This window comes from Pristiophorus japonicus, chromosome 8 (assembly GCF_044704955.1).
Source record: "Pristiophorus japonicus isolate sPriJap1 chromosome 8, sPriJap1.hap1, whole genome shotgun sequence".
Lineage (NCBI taxonomy): Eukaryota > Metazoa > Chordata > Chondrichthyes > Pristiophoridae > Pristiophorus > Pristiophorus japonicus.
In genome coordinates this window covers 211000533-211027264 of record NC_091984.1, presented here as the reverse complement: position 1 = coordinate 211027264, position 26732 = coordinate 211000533, and the positions used below count along the sequence as shown (strand labels likewise).

The 26732-nt window shown below is 41.7% G+C and overlaps 1 protein-coding gene across 5 annotated transcripts in view; it reads left to right on the top strand.

Annotated features, from left to right (window-relative positions):
- Positions 1–26732, top strand: part of ap1b1 (adaptor related protein complex 1 subunit beta 1) — a 102824-nt gene that overhangs the window by 12271 nt on the left and 63821 nt on the right. For 4 of the 5 annotated variants that reach the window (XM_070887898.1, XM_070887896.1, XM_070887897.1 and 1 more), the window contains 3 exons: positions 3731–3836; positions 10983–11118; positions 13782–14027. In XM_070887898.1, coding sequence (XP_070743999.1) covers positions 3731–3836; positions 10983–11118; positions 13782–14027 — 488 coding nt within the window. Of the gene's footprint in view, positions 1–3246; positions 3313–3730; positions 3837–10982; positions 11119–13781; positions 14028–26732 lie in introns of those variants that run through there. The other variant, XM_070887900.1, reaches the window with a different exon arrangement.

Genomic DNA, 26732 nt, shown 5'->3' with positions numbered 1-26732 from the left:
CTGGTATTTATACTCCCATTACAATGAGTGGAATTTGGCGAGGGCACTTTTGACATGAGCTCCATTGCAGTGGCAATGTTTGTTGTTGTACTTAAACTAGACAAAAATGAACGTCCTCATCGTAATTAGTTGTGTAGGATAATAAAGAGCACAGAAATTAGTTTACAATGTGGAACTTGACTTTTAACACTTTGTTAGATTTAACTGCAGTGTACTTAATGCTGTTATGTTTGCAAATTCTAATCGTCATTGCGTAAGTGTGAGATTTGTCTACTGTGAGTTGGTTATAAGGCTGTAGTGACATTGATGCCTTCTCCAGAGCATGACCTTCAGCTATATTTGCATTTTATCTGAAGGCACTGATATGTTCAAAGCCTGTAGTGTTTGTATTGCAGTAGATGTCAATCCATCCATACCGGGCCAAGGACGCACAGTAGGTTTGTGAGATTTCGTGTTATGGATAACTGAGTGGGACAAATCAAAAGATGTGCTCTGGTTGCAAACTTGTGCTGTGTTTCTGATGAAACCTTTGGCCATAAGATTTTGTAACTCGTTTGGCCCACTCAAAGATCGTTTCGTAATTGAATCACTTCTGTGTTTACTCCAGGACAAGTGTCATTGTGTAAATGGGATAAAGAAGTGTTGGTAGCCCTAGACACCACGGGCTCAATTTTGGCCCACCCCTTTTTTCGGCGCACTTACTGGAGATGTGTCACTTTTCTCCATTCAGAAGTGTGCCGAAAAAATTTCTCCCCACTTTGGCCGCTGCCTGGCTTCCTCCCTGTGGTCACGCAGCGTGGCCAGTCGAGTCGGGGATGGAACCAGCATTCTGTGCCAAAAACAGTGCCGGGAGGTCTGCGCATGCGCAATGGCGTGTCTGCGCAGTAGCTCCTCGCCTCCAGCCTCTCTCTGTCTTGCTGCAGCCGCTGTGTGTGGGACCCGATGCCGGCCAAATGTTGAGTAAGGGTAGTTGATCTGAAGCTTTAATCATCTCGAAATCACACCGGGAGGCCATTTGGCCTGGGATAGGGGCGAGAGGGCAGCAGAACTGAGATCATCCAGGCAGATGCACTCTATCAGTTCTCCTGCCCGCCCGCCCCTAGCCCTGGCCGAGTGGCCTCCCGGTGCGATCGATAACACGGTAAGTGTTGGGTCTCGCCACCAGCGAATTAACGAGCAATCGGGGCCACGGCATGGACCCGCAGAACAGCCCCTGCACTCGCTCAACCAGCGACAATTCTAATAAACTTAAGTCCCCATCCTCATTCATCTACACCCCCCCCTTAATCTCTTTAAACGGTGCCACTGTTCGGAGCAGCTCTGAACGCTGTTCTATATCCTGGTCCTTGCCTCACAGTCTGTGAGGGAGTGTTTTTTTTTTATTAACTCATTCTCCTGTCTCTGGTTGAATTAGCTGCGCCGTACAGTTTCTACACTTGAATTGATGTTCAGTATGTAGATAGCCATATCTCTGTGCCTGACACTGCTATAACCAGCCTCTTTTTTTTTTCCCTGTTGTTCCCCGCCCACCCATTTCTCCGTTGCACCCACCATGGCAGTGGGAACTGCGAAGTGAGATTCCATCTCCTCCAACATCCAACTCTTAGAAATCGCACTGGGAGGCCAATCGGCCTGGGATAGGGGCGAGAGGGCAGCAGAACTGAGAGAAATCATCATCCAGGCAGGTGCACTCTCGGGCCGAATGGCCTCCGATGTACCTACCTGCGCTGATTTCTTAACTCTCCAAGGGTTTTCTGAAGTGGCTTCACACGCTGGCCGAAGTAGATTTGAAGTAACTATTAGCTGGCCAAAGTTGCCTAAATGGGCAGAACTGGTGTAGGTGGCTGGTAACGCCCCCTTTTTTGAGAAAAAAAATAAACTTAAAACAATCATAACTAACTCACTCACACTGCAAATTGAATGTACAAAATGGGGATTTTTAAGATAGGCCAGAAAAAACAAGTTACTCAAAAAAAAACCAGAGCAATTCCTGGCCAAAATTGAGCCCCACGTTCCAAAATTGAGAGAGAACAGAGGGGTGTGGGAGTTGGAAAAGTTAATCTTGCAAACAATGTTTTGGAGAGGATTCAATTTCTCACTCCTATGCTTTAACATACAGGTACAGCATTTCATTTGGTTATTTCAGATTCTCTTGGACTTTGAAAATCATAAACTCTGATACCAGCACAAGAAAAGCATGGCTCTGGTTGGGGTGAAGTGTAAAATGTTGTGATGCATGGGGTATCGCAGTTTTGTGGGGTGAACTGCTTGGGCCAGATGCTCTTTACCTTTTCTGCCATTGTTCATAGGTTTATATGTAACCTTCAGGGCTGCTGACCAAGGGCCACGTGGCTCTTTGTCGGCCGGTGCAGACACGATGGGCCGAAATGGCCTCCTTCTGCACTGTAGATTTTTATGTTTCTACAAAGAATTGTGCTGTTATTTCCTCCAGTTAAGTTTGCAACAAATTCAGTCATGTTTGGCACACTCCACTGATTCTATCCCCATCCTTGGCCATTGTCTCAGGTTGAACCAGACTGTTCATAACCTCTGCGCCATTCTTAACTGCTTTTCGGATCCCATATACTCTCCATGACAAAGACCATCTACCTCTAACATCCTGCGCCTCTGCCCCTGCCTCAGCCCACCTTCTGCTGAAACTCTCATCCTTGCCTCTTTCACCTCCAAACTCAACTATTCCAATGCTCTCCTTGCTGACCTCCCATTGTAAACTTCAGGTCATTCAAAACTCTGCTGCTAGTATCTTATCTCTCAGTAAGTCCAGCTCACCCATCATCCCTGTCCTTGTTGACCTATATTGGCTCCTAATCTCCCAACACCACAAAGTTAAAATTCCTATCCTCATGTTTAAATCCTTTCATAGTCTTGCTCGTCCCTATCTCTATAACCTCCTCTGGCCTGACAACCCCCCACCCCCAGCCCCCAATCCAAACTGTCTCCTCTCTCTGGCCTTTTGTAGCCTTCGCTCCATGCCTTCAGCCTTCCAAGCCTCACGCTCTACAATTCCTGCCCAACATCTGTCCTCCTTTTAAGATCCTCCTTAAAACCCACCTCTTTGACCAATCATTTACAGATGTAAACGGTTTTAAGTATGTACAGGCGCAGGGAAAGCTTGCATCTCTTAACTTTTGCTAGTTCTGATGAAGGGTCATCGACCTGAAACATTACCTCTGTCTCTCTCCACAGATGCTACCTGACCAGCTCAGTATGTCCAGCATTTTCTGTTTTTATTTGGGCATTCATCTGTTCATTGTAACAGTCAAAGCAATATTGGTACTAAAGTTGATGCAGGTGCAAGTGTAAGATTTCCTCTTTATGGTGTATTCATATTTCACAAAGCTTAACATCTGGGTTGAGTGGGTCATTGGAGGAAAAGGAATCATAGTCAGAGGTGGACTTTTTCATAGTGAATTGTAACAAACAATAATTGTCAAATTTTTGAGATTGAGGACAAAAAAAGATCCAGTTGGCTTAACAGCAACATTCCAAATAGAAGCAAGCAAACATCCTAACAATGATGATGGAAGTTGTTAAATATATTTACCTTGCTATGATGTGCTGGTGAATTTCTGTGAATTGCCGATGTGGAATTATAAAGTGTATATATTTCTGAAAAATGGATAGTCACAAAGCACCATTTCACTATAGTTGTAGTAAAATCTTCTGTTCTTGAGATAAATTATGCCACGATTTTTTTTATGAACTGTAGGAGAAATCTTTGAACTCAAAGCAGAGCTCAACAGCGACAAGAAGGAAAAGAAGAAAGAAGCAGTGAAGAAAGTGATTGCTTCAATGACTGTTGGGAAAGATGTCAGGTATATACAATTTTGTGAATTTTAGCAATTCATTGTTGTAAACTTGGATGGGAGAAAGTAACCGAGGTTGTGCAAATATGAGACACATTTTAAAAACTGACGCTCTTCATATTGGCCCTGAAATTCCGGCCTCCCCAGGTCTGCACAGACCCGGGAACGCATTGCAAAAGCCATTTTTGTCGCGCAATGCGCTTGCACCGAAAAATGGCTTTGTCAAGTTCTGGCTTGACCGATCGCACACATCTCGGCAGCAAGGACATTTGCATGGGCAAGATTGTGGTATTTGCCCATCTCTTGCCCAGTGAATGTCCTTAAAACTCTTGCGTCCAGTAAAAGCAGGAGTATAGCTTACTTTTACCAGAAGAGTTTTAAAACATAAACATATTTTAAAAAATTTGTTTAAAAACTCTACCCACTATGTAAGTTTATTTTAAACCCTAATTAAAAAACTTTTTTAAAAATCTGAAAAATATAATAAAACATTTATTAACTTTTTAATTTAAATTAATGTTAAATGTGATCTATTTGTGTTTCGGTGTTGGGGTTGGGGGTGTTTCTCATTCATAATGAGAACTCCTACTTACGGAGTTCCATTATTATGAATGAGAATACTTTACCTTGATTGGCTGCCCAGTGCCACGTGACTCCAGCTTCTCCCTGCGTATCTGCAAGACGTGCACGCGCTCCGATGCACAGGAAGAGGAGGCCTCCGACCAGGATCGCTGGAGGGTGCAGCAGCAAAAAGTAGGTGCGGATCTTTATTACTATTTTCTGGTGAGCGCCCGCAGGAATCCCAGCACTGGGACTTCAGGCCCAATATATATAAGGTTCTCTGAATTTTCTGCATATATGAAACATTCAACTAATTCATGTCTTTCTTGGCATCAGTATTATTCAGATTTTGCAAGAGTCCTCTTTTTTATAGTCTTTATGATGTGATACAAGATTATGCAATCTTTTTAAAATTAGATATGTAGCAAAATTTAAACAGTTTCAAGGTATTTTGATTTTATTTGTGCGTGAGTAACAGTTATGTGAACACTACTGGTCCAAAACAAATGGCGACTATCGTTTCTTTTCATAATGTTCATTTATTAAATTTGTTCTGTATACCTAATGTCTGTTGTGTAGAATAGATTTGATGTATTTATTTGTGTTTCAGAATAATGGTGGAATTTTTTAGTTACTTCAGTAGTCACCAATATAAAAATTAAACTAAAGAGCTCGGTAGATTGCATCTAAACAGGCAGGTTGTTAATGTACTTGCAAAACAGTTAAATAGGGAACTGATGAGTTTTTTAACCAGAGATGGGGGGGGGGGGGGGGTGGATGTTGTCTGGAAAATTAAAAAATAACCAGTATCAGCTAATGGAGGAGGGAGAAATAGATGATCATGAAGAAAGCAATTTAGCAAAAGGGATACGAGTAAAGGAATAAAATCAAGTAGACTAGTTATAATAAGGGAAAAGACTACAGCACTCCTTCCTCGAGCAGTACTCAGTCGCTATTTATAAAGCCAAAGATCCCGTAAAGCCTTTTTAACATCCTTCTCAACTTGTCCTGCCTTCTTCAAAAACTTGCAGAATTTTTCTACCACCTCCTCCTTTACTGTGACATTGGCAGCACCCTCTTCTTTGTGAAGACAGATGCAAAATACTCATTTAAGAACATAAGAAATAGGAGCAGGATTAATCCATTTGGCCCCTTGAGCCTGCGTCCGCCATTCAATAAGATCATGGCTGATCTGATCTTGGCCTCGACTCCACTTCCCTGTGTGCTCCCCATAACCCTTGACTCCGTTTATCGCACAAAAATCTATCCACCTTAAATGTATTCAATGACCCAGCCTCCACAGCTCTCTGGAGCAGAGAATTCCATAGATTGACGACTGAGCGAAGAAATTCTTCCTCATCTCCGTTTTAAATGGGCGACCCTTATTCTGAAACTATGCCCCCTAGTTCCAAATTCCCCCACAAGGGGAAGCATTCTCTCTGCATCTACCCTGTCAAGCCCCCTCATATCAATAAGATCACCTCTCATTCTTCTAAACTCCAATGAGTATAGGCACAACCTGCTCACCCTTTCTTCAGAAGTCAACCCCCTCATCTCCAGAGTGAACCTTCTCTGACCTGCACCCAGTGCAAGTATATCCCTCCTTAAATAAGGAGATCAATGGTCTCACCAATACCCTGTACAGTTGTATCAAGTCTTCCCTACTTTTATACGCCATCCCCCTTGCAATAAAGGCCAATATTCCATTTGCCTTCCTAATTACCTGCAGGCTAACTTTTGCGTTTCATGTGCAAGGACCCTCGGATCCGTCTGTACTGCAGCATTTTGTAATCTCTCTCCATTTAAATCAAAATTTGCTTTTTTATTTTTCCTACCAAAGTGGATAACCTCACATTTTCCCACATTATACTCCATCTGCCAATTTTTTGCCCACTTAGCCTATCTATATCCCTTTGCAGATTCTTTGTGTCCTCTTTACAACTTGCTTTCCCACCTATCTTTGTATCATCAGCAAATTTGGCTACATTACACTCGGTCCCTTCTTCCAAGTCATTAATATAGATTGTAAATAGCTAAGGCCCTGTGGCCACCTTTTAAAATGACCTGTTTATCCCGACTCTCTGTTTTCTGTTAGTTAACCAATCCAATATCCATGCTAATATATTACCCCCAACCCCATGAGCCCTTATCTTGTGCAATAACCTTTTATGTGGCACCTTATCGAATGCCTTTTGGAAATCCAAATACACTACATCTACTGGTTCCCCTTTATCCACCCTGCCCACTACATCCTCAAAGAACTCCAACAAATTTGTCAAACATGATTTTCCCTTCATAAAACCATGCTGACTCTGCTTGACTGTATTATGATTTTCTAAATGTCCTACTATTTCCTTAATAATGGACTCCAGTATTTTCCCAATGATAGATGTAGGCTAACTGGTCTATAGTTTCCTGATTTCTGTCTCCCTCCTTTCTAAAATAGGGGTGCTAACATTTGCGCTTTGCCAATTCGCTGGGACCTCTCCAGAATCCAGGAAATTTTGATAGATTGCAACGATTGCAACCAATGCATCCACTATCTGCAGCCACTTCTTTTAAGACCCTAAGATGCATACCATCAGGTCCAGGGTACTTGTTCACCTTTCATCCCATTATTTTACCAAGTACTTTTTCCCTCGTGATTGTTCTAAGTTTCTCTCCTCCCTATAGCCCATTTGATTATCTATTATTAGGATGCTTTTAGTGTCTTCAACCGTGAAGACCGATACAAAATATTAGTTCAAAGTCTCTGCCATTTCCCTGTTTCCCATTATTAATTCCCCAATTAAGGGACCAACGTTTACTTTAGCTACTCTCTTCCTTTTTATATACCTATAGAAACTCTTACTGTCTGTTTTATATTTCTTGCTAACTTACACTCAAACTTTTTTTTCTCTTTTTTTTCTCTCTCCTTTTTTTTTTCTCTCTCTCTCTCTCCTTTTTCTTTCTCTCTTTCCTTTTTCTCTCTCTCTCTCTCTCTCCTTTTTCTCTCTCTCTCTTTCTCTCTCTCCTTTTTCTCTCTCTCTCTCTCTCCTTTTTCTCTCTCTCTCTCTCTCCTTTTTCTCTCTCTCTCTCTCTCCTTTTTCTCTCTCTCTCTCTCCTTTTTCTCTCTCTCTCTCTCTCCTTTTTCTCTCTCTCTCTCTCTCCTTTTTCTCTCTCTCTCTCTCTCTCCTTTTTTTCTCTCTCTCTCTCTCTCCTTTTTTTCTCTCTCTCTCTCTCTCCTTTTTTTCTCTCTCTCTCCTTTTTCTCTCTCTCTCTCCTTTTTCTCTCTCTCTCCTTTTTCTCTCTCTCTCCTTTTTCTCTCTCTCTCCTTTTTCTCTCTCTCTCCTTTTTCTCTCTCTCTCCTTTTTCTCTCTCTCTCCTTTTTCTCTCTCTCTCCTTTTTCTCTCTCTCTCCTTTTTCTCTCTCTCTCCTTTTTCTCTCTCTCCTTTTTTTCTCTCTCTCTCTCTCCTTTTTTTCTCTCTCTCTCTCTCCTTTTTTTCTCTCCTCTCCTTTTTTTCTCTCTCTCTCGCTCCTTTTTTTTTCTCTCCTTTTTCTCTCTCTCTCTCTCCTTTTTCTTTGTCGCATTTTAGTCCTTTGCTGGTTTCTAAACCTGTCCCAATCCTCTGGCTTACCACAAATCTTCGCAACATTGTATGCCTTTGTTTTCAATTTGATACCATCCTTTACTTCCTTAGGCACGGATGGTTCATCCTTAGAATCTTTCCTTCTCACTGGAATATATTTTTGCTGAGTGTTATGAAATATCACCTTAAATGTCTGCCACTGCTTTGTACCTCAGCCATGCTCTCTGCGTCCACGAATAGATCTCCTTTTTGGTCTCTAAATCATCTTCAGCCTTCATTTGAATATCCTTTTATTATTTATATGTTTATAAAAGATTTTTGGTTTTCCTTTTACGTTACTTGCTAATCTACTCTCGTACACTCTCTTTGCCACTCTTATTCCCTTTTTTAGATCTCCCTTGTGCTTTCTGTATTCAGTTTAGTTCTCTGCAAAATTATGAACCTGACATTTATCATAAGCCTCCTTTTTCTGTTAAAGTAAGTTGTTGGAGCAGGCTATACAACCCCTCGAGCAAGCTCCGTCATTCAATCGGTCATGGCTGATCTTGAACCTCCCGTCTTATCCTATATCCCTTGGATTCCCTTAGTGTCCAAAAATCTATCAATCTCCGTCTTTAATATAGTCAATGACTGAGCATCCACATCCCTCTGGGGTAGAGATTTTCATTTTAATCTATATAACGTTAGTCATCCAGGGAGCTCTAGCTTTCCCGTGTGGCTACTTGTGCCTGCAGCTCACCAGCCTAATTTACCATGCTCTGTGCATTACCGCACATGCACTCCAAACCCATCTTAGTCTGACTTGCATTTTCTCCGTCTGATTCCTCCTATTTCTGAATTGCTCTTTTTATTCTAATGCTGTTTCTCTTTCAGTCCTCTGTTCACCTTGTATCTCCTCTCTAATGCTTCGTGGTGCCCCTCCCTCTGCCAAATTAGTTTAAACGCACCCCAAATTAGTTTAGAAGACCAAAGGAAACTGCAACGGGATATTTATAAGATGGGGGGATCTGCAAAAAAGTGGCAGGTAGAATTCAATGTCAGTACATGAGAATGCATTTTTTTTTTTTGAAAACAAATAACTGCAGTAATTATACACTAAATGGATGTAGGCTTGGTGCTGTGGAAGAGCAGAGGCACTTGGGGGAATACACGCTCACATAACATTAAAGTCAGCATCTCGAGTTGATGAGGCTGTTAAAAATAAACAAATTGAATTATTTTTTTTCTCGATACTGTTTATAAAAAGCAAGGGATAATTAACCTTAAGACCCCCGTCAGAGTGTGCAGTATTGGGACTTTACACTGCAGGAAAGTTTGAGGCTATACAGAATGTACAATGCAAATTCACTAGAATACTGCCTAGATGATAAGTTGGGAGGTCAGTTGAGTCTGATGAAACAGCTAAGGAATTACAAAGAATCTCGTCAATTTATAAGTAGGAATAACACTAGTAAATTCAGTATGAATAAATGTGCAGTCTTACAGATTGGAAGGAGAAATCGGGATTATACTCAATAAATAGTGCTGCGCTAGCTTGGGAGAATTCTGAACAAATAAACGCTCACCATATCTATTAATTGCAGAGCAGCTATCACCAATGCATTATCTTGCCAAATTAGGGGAGAATAAGCCAGTGGGTGTTGGGCTGATGCGGTAGTGTTAAAGCCACAACTTGAGTGCTAAATTCAGTTCCGAAACCTCCACGCCTTGGACGCAGCTCGAAGTACCACGAGGCTTCTTCCGAGTGTCGGAGGAAAGATTTGGGAAAAAAAACTCAGACTATTTGACCTTGAAAGGTGAAATATGAGGAACCTTTGATGTTTGTTTATAAGATACTAAATGGCATAGACAAAGCAAATCTAGACTGTTTCAAGTTAGTGTAGAATGAGCAGACATGGAAACAAACTTGCAAAAGTCAATCTCGGGACTGGTGTCTATAAGCACATATTCAGATAGTGATTAATACCTGGAATGGTATAGGAGGCAAAACTCTGGAATCATTCAAAAGGCAGTTGGATGCTGTGTTTGGGCAGAATCTTTGATTTCTATGCAAGGATGAGCTTATCTGTATATAGCTTGTGAAGGAATTATCAACAGTACTTCAGTGGTAAAGTTCATACCGTCTACTCCAGATAATGCGGTAGCTTTTGCACTTCAAATAGTTGAATTATACAAATTTTGTGCTTAAAATTTAAGTTACTGGATAATTTGATTTGTGCTGTTTTGAATTAAGAGTATATTGTCTGGTAATGGCATTGCTGATTGCTAATGCTACAAATATTTTGATTAGTGTTCAGCATTGCTCCTTATTGTAAGTATAAATTGAGTTATTTTGTATCCATATTGATAATGTAGAAAATCCATTGCCATAAAACTCAATTTGGAAACAACTTGTACAAACAGCTTTACTGAATATAAATGTGAGAACATAAAGAAAAAACATTGTCAGTTAGAATTAAAGATTGCCATCGTAAGATCTATAAAGATGCATCATAACAAAGTGAATAATTTGCACTTTCAGGCAGGTTTTTATGACCCAGAACCATGGGGTTGTGACATGTGCACAAGTGTTGATGACTTTTTCTTAATCGCTAGTGTGAAAATTTTACTAGTGCAGTCCAAGCAACATGTTTGGTGGGTTTTTTTAAAAATGATTGAATACGCATGCTTACTATACAGCCATTCACTGATGAACAGTTGTGCATAATTTGCTGGAATTGAAGGGAACAGAAGAAAAATTGGCTCCTTTTGTGGGATCTGGACATAGCTCTGCATCATCTCAACAAAATTTGAAATATTAAGTAATTGAAAATATGCAACAAAACATTTTTGAAGTAGACATGTTGATCTCCGGGGTTTAGGTATTGCTCAAATGATTCTATGGTGAACACTCTAGTAATGTATTCACATGACTCCAGTTACAATGCAAGGATGTAAATTGTCAATTTCTATAATTTGTCAATGTTCCAATTATTGATGATTTATTACTTTGTGTCATACTGTTTCTTTATTTCATTCTCTATAGCGCCCTCTTCCCTGATGTCGTTAACTGCATGCAGACAGACAACCTGGAGCTGAAGAAGCTGGTGTACCTCTATCTAATGAACTATGCAAAAAGCCAACCTGATATGGCAATTATGGCTGTCAACACTTTTGTTAAGGTATATATTTTGATAAATTGTTCTAGAATTTTTTGATGACAGATCCATGTACAAAGCTTTACTAAATTCAGGCAACAGCGAAGAATCTGGGAGCAGTAGCACAGTACTAATGTTACTGGACTAGTAATCCAGAAATCCCCCCATGGCAGCTGGGGAATTTAAATTCAGTTAATTAAATAAATTGTAATAAAAAGCCAGTATCAGTAATGGTGACTATGAAACTACCGGATTGTCATAAAAATCTATCTGCTTCACTAATGTCCTTTTTTAGAGACGGAAATCTGCCCTTACCCAGTCTGGCCTGTATGTGACTCCAGACCCACAGCAATATGGTTGACTCTAAACTGCCAACTGAAAATGGTCTAGCAAGCCAATCAGTTGTATCAAACTGCTAGGAAAAACAGTAATTAAACCGACGGACCACCCAGCATTGACCTAGGCACTGGATTCAGACACGACAAAGGCACACTCAGCCCAGTTAACCTTGCAAAGTCCTTCTTGCTAACATCTGGGGACTTGTGCCAAAATTGAGAAAGCTATCCTATAGACTAGTTAAGCAACACCCTGTCATACTCGTACTCACAGAATCATACCTTTCAGCCAACGTTCCAGCCTCCTCCAGCACTATCGCTGGGAATGTCCTGTCTCATCACAGTGGTGGAGGCACAGTGGTATACAATTGGGAGGGAGTAGCCCAAGGAGTTATCAACATTAACTGACTGAATCACCCAATCCCCAGGTCTCTAAAACAGTAAATTTTATCAGTAATGTATCCATTTATCACTCGTGTATTAAAATGTGCATAGCATGTTAACAAAAAAAATTATCCTACAGATCCTAAGTAAACTAAACTAAACTTAAACTAGTTTTCATTTCTGTTTGAGATCTGATTTCATGCAAAATGGCTGCATCATTTTCGTCAACAGGCACAGCATTTCAAAAGTGATACGTCTTCTGTGAAGTTCTTTAGGCATTTGAGAAATGTGATTAAAGTGCTACCCAAGTTCATCCTTTCATAAGGTTACCCATAATTCAGCACAAGTTGACAATCACCTTCTACCCTGGTTGGCTGGTATGAGAATGGAAAAGTGCGCCTGCCTCGAAATAAGCTTCCCTCAGATCTTGTGATCTCTGGCGAGAAGTTTGGCTTTTCCAATGTTCAGTTGAGATCCGTGAGAGTTAATGAGGATCCCCTAGTGCGAGCTGCTGTGGCGTTAACGTGTTGTCTAAGTAGCCAATCACAATGCAGAATTCTCAGACTGGGAACCATGAAATGAATAAGCTCCTTTTATTCCAACTTTCTAAAAATGTTAGTGCAAACAAATATTGGGGCTGTCACATGGGGAAAAGGTAAACCTGAAGGGTGAACAATTTAAAAAAAAAAAAAAAAAATTAAACCTTTTTTAGTTTCTTAAATTGTAGTTTTTATTTAAATTGATCAATTTGCTACAAAATTAGTTTTTCAATGCCATAACGTTTGTTTAGCAGTCAATTCACTGTTCAAAAACCCCCAGTTACACCTAATCCGAAAGGGTCTAACTTTTAACGGGGTATTTAACAGTGATATATCGCTAAGTTATCGTCTGTTTCCCTGACTCCATTGATTGCCGGCTATGGGGGTGGGTGAAAGGCACAGTGCAATGTCTGAGCACTGAATGGCCACAACTTCAGGATTTCCGCGTTCGGGTGCATATGTGCTAAATCCTGAAGTTGCAGTCGGTTTCAAAGAGGTAATAACAGTGAGCACAGTTCAGTTGCTGTTCTTACCCACTGCAAATTCCAAGCGTTTTATTTTCTAAAGGTTCTAATTGGTACCTGGTGCTTTGTTTTTAATCTTTTTAATTGGAAACTGTGATTATGCATAACCATTTACTTCACAAATCTTGATCCTTGGACATTTCACTGAATTAGTTACCTAGTGTTCAATTTTTAAATTGCCTGTGGCATTTTAATGATCCTCAGAGACTGGATTTCTTTTAAACTGCTGGCCTACCTTCCAACCCACGGTTGCTATTTTTCTACACCCATCTTGAATCTAGTATGATAAGTCATCGAACAGGAAAGATGGGTAAAGACTTGGATATTCTTGCAGTTCATGTCTTAAGTGTTGGGAAAAATAGCCCTTTCAATAAGGAAGTGATGGCTAGCATCTAGCCTTCTGATTTTCTCCTCTTGCTGCTCTTCTGAAAGCGGTGAGTTATGATGGATACTGTTCCACAGTGCAAGGCACCTTCCACTAACTTGCCAAAGGTCATTCATGCGTAATGTATGAATTAAATACAAGACCTGATGGTATTCTCATCCAAACATGCATGCCTTCAGATGGGGTTGTTGGATCGCAGCTACAAATGGGGATCCTGGTTACTTTATCTTCTGCTTATCCCACTTAGATCAGCTAACTCAGCACAGACCAGGGAATCTAGGAATTTATGGGTTTGTGTGGCTAAAGACCAATGGTGCAAGCTGCAGGCCATCAAGGGAGTTCAATAAATATATTTTTTTCAGAATCATATTGTGTAAATGTAAGTATTTTCATTCTCTTCCTAATCTTGTATGGTATCCCAAATGCCATACATTCTGCATGACAGAACATAAGTATGGGTACTGGTGTTAATGCCGTTTCTTTCCTTTTTTAAGTTGTGTTTTCTTGTTCAAAATTTCAGGACTGCGAAGATCCCAATCCACTTATTCGAGCGCTGGCAGTGAGAACAATGGGCTGTATTCGTGTTGATAAAATCACCGAGTACCTGTGTGAGCCCCTGCGAAAGTGTTTAAAGGATGAAGACCCCTACGTACGAAAGACTGCTGCTGTTTGTGTAGCCAAACTACACGATATCAACGCACAGCTGGTAGAAGATCAGGGATTTCTGGATACTCTGAAGGACCTAATATCTGATTCCAATCCAATGGTAAATAAAAATATTACAATGTTAATATTTTATTCCTTTTACAGATGCTGGCTAACCTGAGTGTTTGCAGCATTTCCTGTTTTTCTAGACTGTTGAGCATTTAATTTCAGGTTCATTCTCCTGACCAGGTCACCTAGTTTTTCAGATGCTCTTGCTTTATACCTCCTTCAACTTTAAACTTTAGATAAATGCTGAGCTTTTCAAAAATTATACGTTGCATTTACCACAAAGCAAGTTATTCCAGTGGCATGGATTTTTCCAGGAGGCCAATGTTGAACTCTGAAGCGCAGTTTCCGGTTTGTTGGTTCAGCAGTTTCTCTTCCTGTGCTCATTCGCTGTTGCAGGTTGAACCTTGTTTATCCAGGACTCCCTTATCCGGCACCACCCCTCATTCAGGACCATTCCCGACCGCCGGGTGACGCGTGCACAGAACGCGACCGTCAAAATTCTACTCACTATTATAATCTTTCACCTCAATCGGCTGCCTCCTCCTCATTGCCCTGCTGGAACACCTGCAGCCACAGTCCTCTGGCCAGCTGCTCCTCCCCACAGCACGGGGGGGGGGTTTGGGCCAACTTTTCTAGGCTCGCCGGGGCCGGCTGGCTCTTCAAGGCCCCCATCACACTGATTGGCTGTTGGCCCAGCCAGTCAGCCAATCAGTTTACTTACTCCAGCAAAAGGTGCAGTCCACCCAAACACGTAACCTCCCCTCATCCGACAAAATCCCTCGTTTGGGACAGGCCAGATCCCGAGGGTGCTGGATTAGGGAGGTTCGACCTGTACTAGTTAATTAATTCTTAAGTTACTTATTTTGTAAACACCTCAGTAGCTGATAGCCGAAAGCAGCAAGCACAGTGCGGCACAGATATGATCTGTGCATTTCCAAACTGGAGACGATTTTTCTGCTTGATACATCGCTCGTCTTTTCACTGGAAACTCCACTCTCCATGATAATGAGGGGAAACTTTTATTTTTTTAAAAATCAACATTAAGTTTCTAAATTGCTCTGCTTGTAGCGCACTTGCCTATAAGTCAGAAGCTTGTGGGTTTAATTCCCACTTCATGACTTGGAACTTGAGCACAAAATCTAGGCTGACGATTTCAGTGCAGTTCTGAGAGGGCTGCATTGTCAAAAATGTCATCCTTTTAGATGACACATTAAATTGAGGTTCTGTCAGCCTGCTCAGGTGGATGTAAAAAAAATTCCATTGTACGATTCAAAGAACAGCTGTTCCCCTTGTGTCAACTCTTAACATTCTTCCCTCAATACACCACCACTAAAGCAGTGGAACTGATCAGATACTTCAGTTGCTGCTTGTGAAACTTTGGCTGTCTGCTATGTTTGCCTACTTCTCTGGACTACACTTCAAACAAAATTCATTGGCTTTGAAATAATAGAGATGTCCTAAGGAAGTGATGAGGCTCTATATAAATGAAAGTTTGTTCATGTATGGAAAAATGATTTAAAAGGGTGACATTTCGAGCTGATATCCTGATGAGGATAGAAAGTGGATGGAATTAGTAAAATTAAAGTATCTTTTTATTACTTGGCATTTACTTTTCATCAGACTTTTTGAAAAATAATTAATGATTTGGACTTAGACTGATGCCAGTGGCAACTATTCAGCATATTCAATTATCCAAGGTAGTTGTCATGTGACTTCAAATATGCTATGTTAATAACTCCTGCTTATCATCATTTCCAACTCTTGTACGTGATCTCTAGTAGTGAGTGCTCTCGGATGGGCATCGGATAGCTAACGTACAAAAGGACTCTGTTGTTATTGGATAGCAGAGCAACAAGGATGAGTTAATTTTACTGCAATAAGATGGAATTGTTGTACCTGATTTCTGTCGCAAGGTGTTACTACAGTATTAAGTCGTTTAGCAGACTAATAGAATTCAAACTGCTGTCTGTATACTCAGCAAGAAGTTGGAAATCAAATTATCAAAATGCAAATTTATCTAGTAAATTAATTGAAAAACGACATTTTCGAAAGATCATAGGATTTTTTTCTAAAGGAGCGTATGATTCCACAGCAATAAAGCAGTGCTGTGACTTTTCATTTCAAACACCTCAGCATATTAATGTGACATTATTCACTTAAAGCAAACACTTGGAGCAATGACTGGGTTCCTGAAGTCTTTGTTGTTTTTCATTCACCCCTCATTTAAAATTCTCATTCTCCACCGCCCACCCAAGTACCATAACAATGTTATTACTGACATTTCTTCACTGCTTTCCTCTCTCTGCCTCTGCACCAAACGACTTCTCATCCTCAGTGATTTCAACCTCCATCTCAATTCATCATGCTCTCTCTCTCCTCTGAGTTCACTACCCTCCTATCCTTCCTTACTCTCTCCCTTTATGTAAACTCCCCAAGCCATATTCACGGTCACCCCTTCGACTTTGCCATCTCTCGTGGCCTCGTTGCTCCCATCATGTCAAGCGCAGATAAGGCCATCTCTGGCCACTTCCTCATATTGCTCTCCACCCTCCCATCCCCCAAACCCTACCTCCTCCTGTGTCTGCCTCGGGAAAATAAACTCACACTCGACTCTCAAAACTGCACTGATGAACTCCCAACTGTCCAGCCTTTGGCCCTCCATTTACTGTGACATTTCTGCAGCTACCGATCTGCTCAATTACACCCTCGCTACTACCTTTGATGCCCTAGTCCCTGTTAAAACAATTACTCTCTCTCACTCTGGCCATTCCCCCTGATATAGCCCTGATCTTGACTCCCTTAAGTTCAAGGGATGCAGACTTGAACGGATATGGCAGACAACTGGTTTAGCCATTCACCGCCAGATCTGGCAGGCTCACATAAAGCACTCTGATCCTGCTCTCGTCTGCCAAAATTGCTCTCTATTCCAGAATCATTCTAGAATGTAAAGGTAAACCCTGGCTTCTATTCTCCACTTCTAATCGTCTTTTTAAACCCCTCTCCCCAGTCTTCACCCTAGCCTCTGACAAGTGTGAGGAGCTCATGGACTTCTTTGTCTCCAAGATTGAGACCATCTTGGCTGCCTCTTCCCTTCCTTCCCCTAGCCCACTGGGTCAAGCATCCTCCAAGGATCCCCCCTGTCCTAGCCCTGACCTCACATCTTCAGTTTCTCTCCAATCTCACCTCATAACCATTCCGAGCTCATATGAGACCCACTTCCTGCTCCCTTGACCCTATTCCCACCCAACTGCTGACCATCCAATTTCCTTTTCTGGCTGACATTGTTAACGGTTCTCCTCAGGTACTGTCCCCCTCTCCCTCAAACCTGCCGTCATCACACTTCTCTTCAAAAAAAACAACCATTGCTCCCTCTGTCCTTGCAAACTACTGCCCCATCTCCAACCTCCCTTTCCTCTCAAGTCCTTGAACATGTTGTCGCCTTCCAAATCCGTGCCCATCTTTCTCCCAATTCCATGTTTGAATCTCTCCAATCCAGTTTCCGTGTCTGCCGCAGTACCGAAATGGCTCTCATCAAAGTCACAAATGACATCCTTTGTGACTGACAAAGGCAAACTATTCCTCCTCTTCCTTCTTGACTTGTCTGCAGCCTTTGACACGGTTGACCACTCTGTCCTTCTCCAACGCCTCTCCACCGTCGTCCAGCTGGGTGGGACCGCACTCGCCTGGTTCCATTCTCATCTGTCTAATCGTAGCCAGAGAATCACCTGCAACGGCTTCTCTTTCCTCCCCCACAATGTTACTTCTGGTGTCCCTCAAGGATCTATCCTTGGCCCCCTTCCATTTCTCATCTCAATTGTCAGACTGTTTGTCTGGCATCCAGTTCTGGATGTACAGAAATTTTCTCCAGTTGAATATTGGGAAGACCGAAGCCATAGTTTTCAGTCCCTGCCATAAACTCTGTTCCCTAGCCACTGACTCCATCACTCTTCCCAACTTCTGTCTATGGTTGAACCAGACTGTTCGCAACCTTGATGTCCTATTTGACCCTGAAGTGAGCTTTCGATCACATCCGCAGCATAACTAAGACCGCCTATTTCCATCTCCGTAACATCGCCTGATTCCGCCCTTGTCTCAGCTCATCCGCTGCTGAAGCCCTCATCCATGTCTGTTATTTCTAAACTTGAATATTCCAAAGCACTCCTAGCAGGCTTCCCACATTCTACCCTATGTAAACTAGAGGTGATCCAACATTTGGCTGTTTGTTTCCTAACTAGCACCAAGCCTCGTGCAGAAATCCTGAAGCTGCCATCTGTCATTCACTGGTCCTTCACACCTTTGCTTCGCCGCTGATCGCAAATGTCGGGCCATTGTTTGCTGTAAACTAGTATTCATTTTGAGAGTAATTAACCCTTCTTAAAGGCAAAATTGAAGGAAATTTATCCTACAAAAAGTAGAATAAAACTTCAAAAATTAAGCTCAACGTCAGCTTATTTTCATTTATATTAAATAGCACTACAGTTACAATTTGACTATTTTATGTATGATCAAGTGTTATTTCAAGTAGCTACCCAGATCCAAGTTCTTTCAGCTTTTATGGAACTTCGGGTTTAGCAAAACTAAAAAGAATCTTGCTTAACAGCAGAGTAATTTGTGGCAATTTTGTTATAAGATTTGATATTAATGGCTCAACTGCTTGCTACCCTTCAAGAATCCTTTAAGTAATACAGCATAGTAAGCTAGTGATTCTTTTCAAAAAAGCTTTGTGGTGTTTTGAAATGCCTGAATTGTGTAATGGAGGCAATGCTTTTTAATGTTGCCACAGAGATAAATGAACTCAAGGACACCTTGCAGTATGCTGATGCAGTTTATCTTGACATCTTGTCTGTTGACACTGTCTGTGTTCATGCACCATCTAAGCTATCAATCATAATTACAGCTTCAGTAGTCCAGAAATATTAGTTGCACAACAATTTGATGCTATAGAACTGCGAACTTGTAATGTTATACTTCCCAAAAATAAAATGAGCCGAATTTAATGGAAGCATCGTCAATTTGAGGCCTATTAAGAAAATAGTTAAATCTAGATTGCTGTTGAGGAAAAGGTGAACAAGCTCATTAAGTAATTCTGTGAGTTATGAGAGATTCATGCTTCCATGCAACCAGATATGTTGAAAAGTTTCCATTCTGAAGTACTGACCTTCGTGGTTATATCTGCTTTCTGTCACTCCCCTCCTTAGTTTTGAGCTCCGTATACTGGCCAAAAATGTTTGAGTAGATGACCTGTAACTTCTCTGTCAAGGTTCTCCTTAAGGTGTCTGCTAGAAGCCACATGAGAGATCTGAAATTGCATTTCTATTTTAAAAAAAAAATTCTATCTGCTCAGTACCTCGCTGTGATAGCTCAGCCAAGTTTGGAAACTTGCCATGTAGTGAATTGTAGATATGCATCCTGCTTTATGGCACACCATCTTGGCACACTGATGCACTGCCTTAAATAGAATAAAACTGTATAAAAGCAAAAGTTCAAAAAAAACACAGGAATTTTAAATATACTTCAGTTTTTACTACAGATATGTTATAACACCAGAGGTGACACATTAAACTGAAGCATATCCCTACATTCGTATACCATTCCTACAAAACTACATCATTGTACATGTGTATGGCTATATTCTGAAACAGTTCAGCAGTAACACTGGGCAGCTATTCTACTGCAAAAACTATAGATACCAATACCAGTGCCTTACTCTGTTTACATCAGCAAGATACCAGTATGAAATTGCATTTTAATGTTTGCATTACTTCTATTTGTGCTGAACAGGATAAATACTTCACTCTCTCTCTCTTATTCAGCTGGAAATAAATAATACACTAGTATAAACAGAGCTTTTCTTGTATATGATTTTACATTTTATCTACCTTGCATGAGCCTTCTACTAATTGGTGGTAGTCATCCAAAATATATTCTTCTTCATCCTCTAAAATACAGTTTGAGACTGTGAAGCTTGGTCTTCTCGCTTTCCAGAAAAGCTTGTTGAGAACTTAAAATGGTCCTTCAAGGTTGGATGACTTGATTACCACCAGTCCACTTTGGAATGGAGTCCAAACTTGAAAAGCAGAGACATTTCGGTTTAGCAATCTTCCTATGGCACAGGAAGATGGAGTAAGTACATGGCCATAGGAGTGATCTGCTTGAAAATATTGGCAAAATCTTATTCCCTTGTGACTGGGAAAAGAATATTGGGCTCTTCCATGATCCATCAGTTTTTCTTTAGTTGTTTTGCAGGCTGTGGTAACAAATGGTTCTAAGCCAAGCAGTTTCACACTCTGAAGTGCGGTGCGGATGTTGTCTTAGGCTTCTTCCACAAATGTCCCATTTGGTAACTTGGTCAGAGGGTTTTGATGACGATGGAACCTTGAGGTTGCTCCCATTGGTACTTAATCTTCCAGAAAAGATCTTCTGACATCAGCTGTTTGCTGCTGTGGTTTACCTCTTTAGAGGTTGTAGCCGTGGTCTCGTATCGTTTACTTTCAGAGAGTCTTTTGACTGAAGCACGAGTCATGCAGAGCTAGATTTAGAACCGGAGCAAAAATGGTGCAATATAAAGGCGGATAAATCCCCTGGACCTAATGGCTTGCATCCTAGGGTCTTGAGAAGTAGCGGCAGAGATAGTGGATGCATTGGTTGTAATTTACCAAAATTCCCTGGATCTGGAGAGGATCCAGCAGATTGGAAAACTGCAAATGTAATGTCCCTATTTTTTTAAAAAAAGGAGGCAGACAAAAAGCAGGAAACTATAGACAAGTTAGCCTAATATCTGGTTGGGAAGATGTTGGAGTCCATTATTAAAGAAGCAGTAGCAGGACATTTGGATAAGCAAAATCCGGTCAGGCAGAGTCAGCATGGATTTATGAAGGGGAGGTCATGTTTGCTGGAATTCTTTGAGGATGTAATGAACAGGGTGGTTAAAGGGGAACTAGTGGATGTGGTGTATTTGGACTTCCAGAAGGCATTTGACAAGGTGCCACATAGAAGGTTACTGCATAAGCTAAAAGTTCATGGGGTTGGAGGTAATATATTAGCATGGATAGAGTATTGACTAATGAACAGAAAACAGAGGGATAAATGGTTCATTCTCTGGTTGGCAATCGGTAACCAGTGGGGTGCCGCAGGGATCAGTGCTGGAACCCCAACTATTTACAATCTATATTAACGACTTGAAGGAAGAGACTGAGTGTAACGTAGCCAAGTTTGCCGACGATACAAAGATGGGAGGAAAAACAATGTATGAGGAGGACACACAAAATCTGCAAAAGAACATAGACAAGCTAAGTGGGCAAAAAAATTAGCAGATGGATTTTAATGTTGGAAAGTGTGAGATAGAAAAAAATCAGAAAGCAAGTTATTTAAATGGAGAAAGATTGCAAAATGCCGGAGTACAATGGGACCTGGGGGTACTTATGCATGAAACACAAAAGGATAGTATGCAGGTACAGCAAGTGATCAGGAAGGCCAGTGGAATCTTGGCCTTTTATTGCAAAGGGGACTTAGTATAAAAGCACGGAAGTCTTGCTACAGTTGTACAGGGTATTGGTGAGGCCACACCTGGAATAGTGCGTGCAGTTTTGATTTCCATATTTACGAAAGGATATACTTCCTTTGGAGGCCATTCAGAGAAGGTTCACATGGTTGATTACAGAGATGAGGGGGTTGACTTATGAGGAAAGGTTGAGTAGGTTGGGCCTCTACTCTGGAATTCAGAAGAATGAGAGGTGATCTTATCGAAACATATAAGGTTGAGGGGGCTCGACAAGGTGGATGCAGAGAGGATATTTCCACTGATGGGGGAGGCTAGAACTAGAGGGCACAATCTTAGAATAAGGGGCTGCCCATTTAAAACTGAAATGAGGAGAAATATTTTCTTAAAGGGTTGTGGATCTGTGGATTTCGCTGCCTCAGAGCTGTGGAAGCTAGTACATTGAATAAATTTAAGACAGAAATAGACAGTTTCTTAAACAATAAGGGCATAAGGGGTTATGGAGAGCGGGCAGGGAAGTGGACCTGAGTCCATGATCGGATCAGCCATGATATTAAATGGCGCAGCAGGCTCGAGGGGCTGTATGGCCTACTCCTGCTCCTAGTTCGTGTTCCTTATGTTCTTATACCTCTTGGGCAAATCTCTTGAGTTGATGGCTAAACAACAATTAGTTTGAGGGTACAGTCCACTCATAATTCTAAGTGGCTTTATTCAAATGATATTTTTTTCAGAAGTTTTATCGAAGTTTTCAAGATATTAAGGAGAACTGATAGGGTAGAGAGAGATAAACTAAAGATAAAAAATTAGAGCCAGACCTTGTTCAGGGATGAAATTAGGAAACACGTCTATACACAGAGTGGTAGAAGTTTGGAACCTCTGCAAACAGAAATTGATGCTCAATCAATTGTTGATTTTAAATCTGAGATGGATAGATTTTTGTTAACCAAAGGTATTAAGGGATATGGGCCAACGGTGGATTAATGGAGTTAGGTCGCAGATCAGCCATGATCTCATTGAATTGCTGAACGTGCTTGAGGGGCTAAATGGCCTATTCCTGTTCCTAAGTTATATTTTATTAAGTACTAAATTCCCACTTTATTTACATTGTTTAATTCAAATGATTAGATATTGAATTTTTTGTGCAAAAATGACATTGCACTATCAGTACTCTTTCCTCATGGTACTTAAAGGGTTGACGGTGGATAGGCAATGGCAAACGTTTAAAGATCACATGGATGAACTTCAATTGTACATCCCTGTCTGGAGTAAAAAATAAAACTGGGAAGGTGGCTCAACCGTGGCTAACAAGGGAAATTAAGGATAGTGTTAAATCCAAGGAAGAGGCATATAAATTGGCCAGAAAAAGCAGCAAATCTGAGGACTGGGAGAAATTTAGAATTTAGCAGAGGTGGACAAAGGGTTTAATTAGGAGGGGGAAAATAGAGTACGAGAGGAAATTTGCCAGGAACATAAAAACTGACTGCAAAAGCTTCTATAGATATGTGAAGAAGAAAAGATTAGTGAAGAGTGGTCCCTTGCAGTCAGATTCCGGTGAATTTATAATGGGGGAACAAAGAAATGGCAGACCAGTTGAACAAATACTTTGGTCTGTCTTCACGAAGGAAGACACAGATAACCTTCCGGAAGTACTAGGGGACAGAGGGGCTAGTGAGAAGGAGGAACTGAAGGATATCCTTATTAGGCAGGAAATTGTGTTGGGGAAATTGATGGGATTGAAGGCCGATAAATCCCCAGGGTCTGATGGTCTGCATCCCAGAGTACTTTAAGGAAGTGGCCCTAGAAATAGTGGATGCATTGATGATCATTTTCTAACAGTCTTATCGACGCTAGATCAGTTCCTACCACTTTTTTAAAAAAAGGAGGGAGAGAGAAAACGGGTAATTATAGACCGGTTAGCCTGACATCAGTAGTGGGGAAAATGTTGGAATCAATTATTAAAGATGAAATAACAGCGCATTTGGAAAGCAGTGACAGGATCGGTCCAAGTCAGCATCGATTTATGAAAGGGAAATCGTGCTTGACAAATCTTCTGGAATTTTTTGAGGCTGTAACTAGTAGAGTGGACAAGGGAGAACCAGTGGATGTGGTGTATTTGGACTTTCAAAAGGCTTTTGACAAGGTCCCACAGAGATTGGTGTGCAAAATTAAAGCACATGGTATTGGGGGTAATGTATGACGTGGATAGAGAACTGGTTGGCAGACAGGAAGCAGAGAGTCAGAATAAACGGGCCCTTTTCAGAATGGCAGGCAGTGACTAGTGGAGTGCCGCAGGGCTCAGTGCTGAGATCCCTGCTATTTACAATATACATTAATGATTTGGATGAAGCAATTGAGTGTAATATCTCCAAGTTTGCAGATGACACTAAACTGGGTGGCGGTGTGAGCTGCGAGGAGGACACTAAGAGGCTGCAGGGTGACTTGGGCAGGTTAGGTGAGTTGGCAAATGCAGTATACTGTGGATAAGTGTGAGGTTATCCACTTTGGGGGCAGAAACATGAAGGCAGAATATTGAATGGCTGCAGATTAGGAAAAGGGGAGGTGCAACGATACCTGGGTGTCATGGTACATCAGTCATTGAAAGTTGGCATGCAGGTACAGCAGGTGGTGAAGGCAAATGGTATGTTGGCCTTCATAGCTAGGGGATTTGAGTATAGGAGCAGGGAGGTCTTACTGCAGTTGTACAGGGCCTTGGTGAGGCTTCACCTGGAATATTGTGTTCAGTTTTGTTCTAATCAGGGAAATCAGGGATAGTATTAAAGCCAAGGCAGTGGCATACAAATTGGCCAGAAATAGCAGCGAACCCGGAGACTGGGAGAAATTTAGAACTCGGCAGAGGAGGACAAAGAGTTTGATTAGGGCAGGGAAAATGGAGTACGAGAAGAAGCTTGCAGGGAACATTAAGACGGATTGCAAAAGTTTCTATAGATATGTAAAGAGAAAAAGACAAACGTAGGTCCCCTGCAGTCAGAATTAAGGGAAGTCATAACTGGGAACAAAGAAATGGCGGACCAATTGAACAAGTACTTTGGTTCGGTATTCACTGAGGAGGACACAAACAACCTTCCGGATATAAAAGGGGTCAGAGGGTCTAGTAAGGAGGAGGAACTAAGGGAAATCCTTATTAGTCGGGAAATTGTGTTGGGGAAATTGTTGGGATTGAAGGCCGATAAATCCCCAGGGCCTGATGGACTGCATCCCAGAGTACTTAAGGAGGTGGCCTTGGAAAAAACGGATGCATTGACAGTCATTTTCCAACATTCCATTGACTCTGGCTACCCTCCACTCCATAGGAACTGATCCAATGTAACCCCACTTTTTTAAAAAAGGAGGGAGAGAGAAAACAGGGAATTATAGAAATTATAGTATTGTGTACAGTTTTGGTCTCTTAACCTGAGGAAGGACATTCTTGCTATTGAGGGAGTGCAGCGAAGGTTCACCAGACTGATTCCCGGGATGGCGGGACTGACCTATCAAGAAAGATCAACTGGGCTTGTATTCACTGGAGTTCAGAAGAATGAGAGGGGACCTCATAGAAACGTTTAAAATTCTGATGGGTTTCGACAGGTTAGATGCAGGAAGAATGTTCCCAATGTTGGGGAAGTCCAGAACCAGAGGACACAGTCTAAGGATAAGGGATAAGCCATTTAGGACTGAGATGAGGAGAAACTTCTTCTCCCAGAGAGTGGTGAACCTGTGGAATCCCCTACCGCAGAGAGTTGTTGATGCCAGTTCGTTGGATATATTCAAGAGGGAGTTAGATATGGCCCTTATGGCTAAAGGGATCAAGGGGTATGGAGAGAAAGCAGGAAAGGGATACTGAGGTGAATGATCAGCCATGATATTGAATGGTGGTGCAGGCTCAAAGGGCCAAATGGCATACTATGTTTCTATGTTTTGATCATGGTTTGATCCTATATCCACTTCCAGAGTGGAAGAATCATATTGCAGTGTCAAAGGCCACTATAAATGCTGTAGCCATAGTGGTGTGGAATAATTGTATAGTACTGGGTAGCAGTAGTAATGAGTATCTCTTTAATGAGTGCACTATAAATTCCAATATTGCTGAGTATTAACAGATTTCTCTCCCCATCTCTGACATTTACATTACTAAAATTTGTACACAATTCACTACAAAACTGCTCAGTGCAAACCCCAAACTTCTTGCGCAAGATCGGACGTCCATAAAATGAGAAACTGCACAGGCTTGCTCGCATCCTACACTCTATGGGCCCAAGTTTCCACATGATTTGCGCCTGATTTTTAGGAGCAACTGGTGGAGAACGGACTATCTTAGAAATCGCAATTCTCCACTTTTTTTCTGCAGTTCTAGTCAGGTAGAGCAGTTCTACTTTGGAACAGAATTTTTTCTTCAAAAGGGGGCGTGTCCGGCCACTGACGCCTGATTTGAAAGTTTCCACAGTGAAAACATACTCCAAACTAACTTGGAATGAAGCAAGTGAAGATTATGTAGAACTGAAAAAACCTGTTCTACACATTAAAAAAATCAGGCGCAGGTTACAAATTAGGCGTCCAGAATGAGGTGGGGGGGGGGAGGGAGGAGGGGGGAAGGGAAGTCATTAAATTCTATAATAAATCCTTATTTATACTTCTACAAATATTATACAAATAAATCCAACCTGAATAAACATTTATAAGCAAAGAAAATATTAAATAAACCATTTTCCTACCTGTGTGTAAGTGCTTGAGGCAGGCCTTTTGGGACCGAAGGCTGAACGGGCCAGCCTGAGACTTCGGGCAGGGCCCGTCGAGAGAGAGAGAGGTCAGGCCGGATCCAGTCCGGGCGGGGGGTGGGGGGGGGGGTGAAGCAGGAGCTGGCCGTGGGAGGAGCCTTATTCACACAGCCCCAGTGAGGCCATTCGGCCAGGGCTAGGGGCTGCGTGCTTCGGGCGCCTGGAGCTACTGCACTTGCGTGCTCACTGTAGCGCACATGTGAAGAGGTCCCGGCACTGTTTTCAGCGCAGGGACCTGGCTCCATCCCCCCACAGCTCGTGCTGCGCTGCGCCGAGGGCCAGAGAACCTGCAGGGAGGTGGAGAATACGGAGGATTTTTTTAGGCGCACTTTGTGGCGCGGAAAACAGGTGTCCAGGTTGGGACTGCGCCGCTCTTGGCGCGTGTGGAAACTTGGGCCCTATGTTGCAATATATTGGTGCACCACAATGTATTGCCTGCTTACCTTACTGGTTACATGGTATGTCTGTGCAAGTCTCATTTACTGTA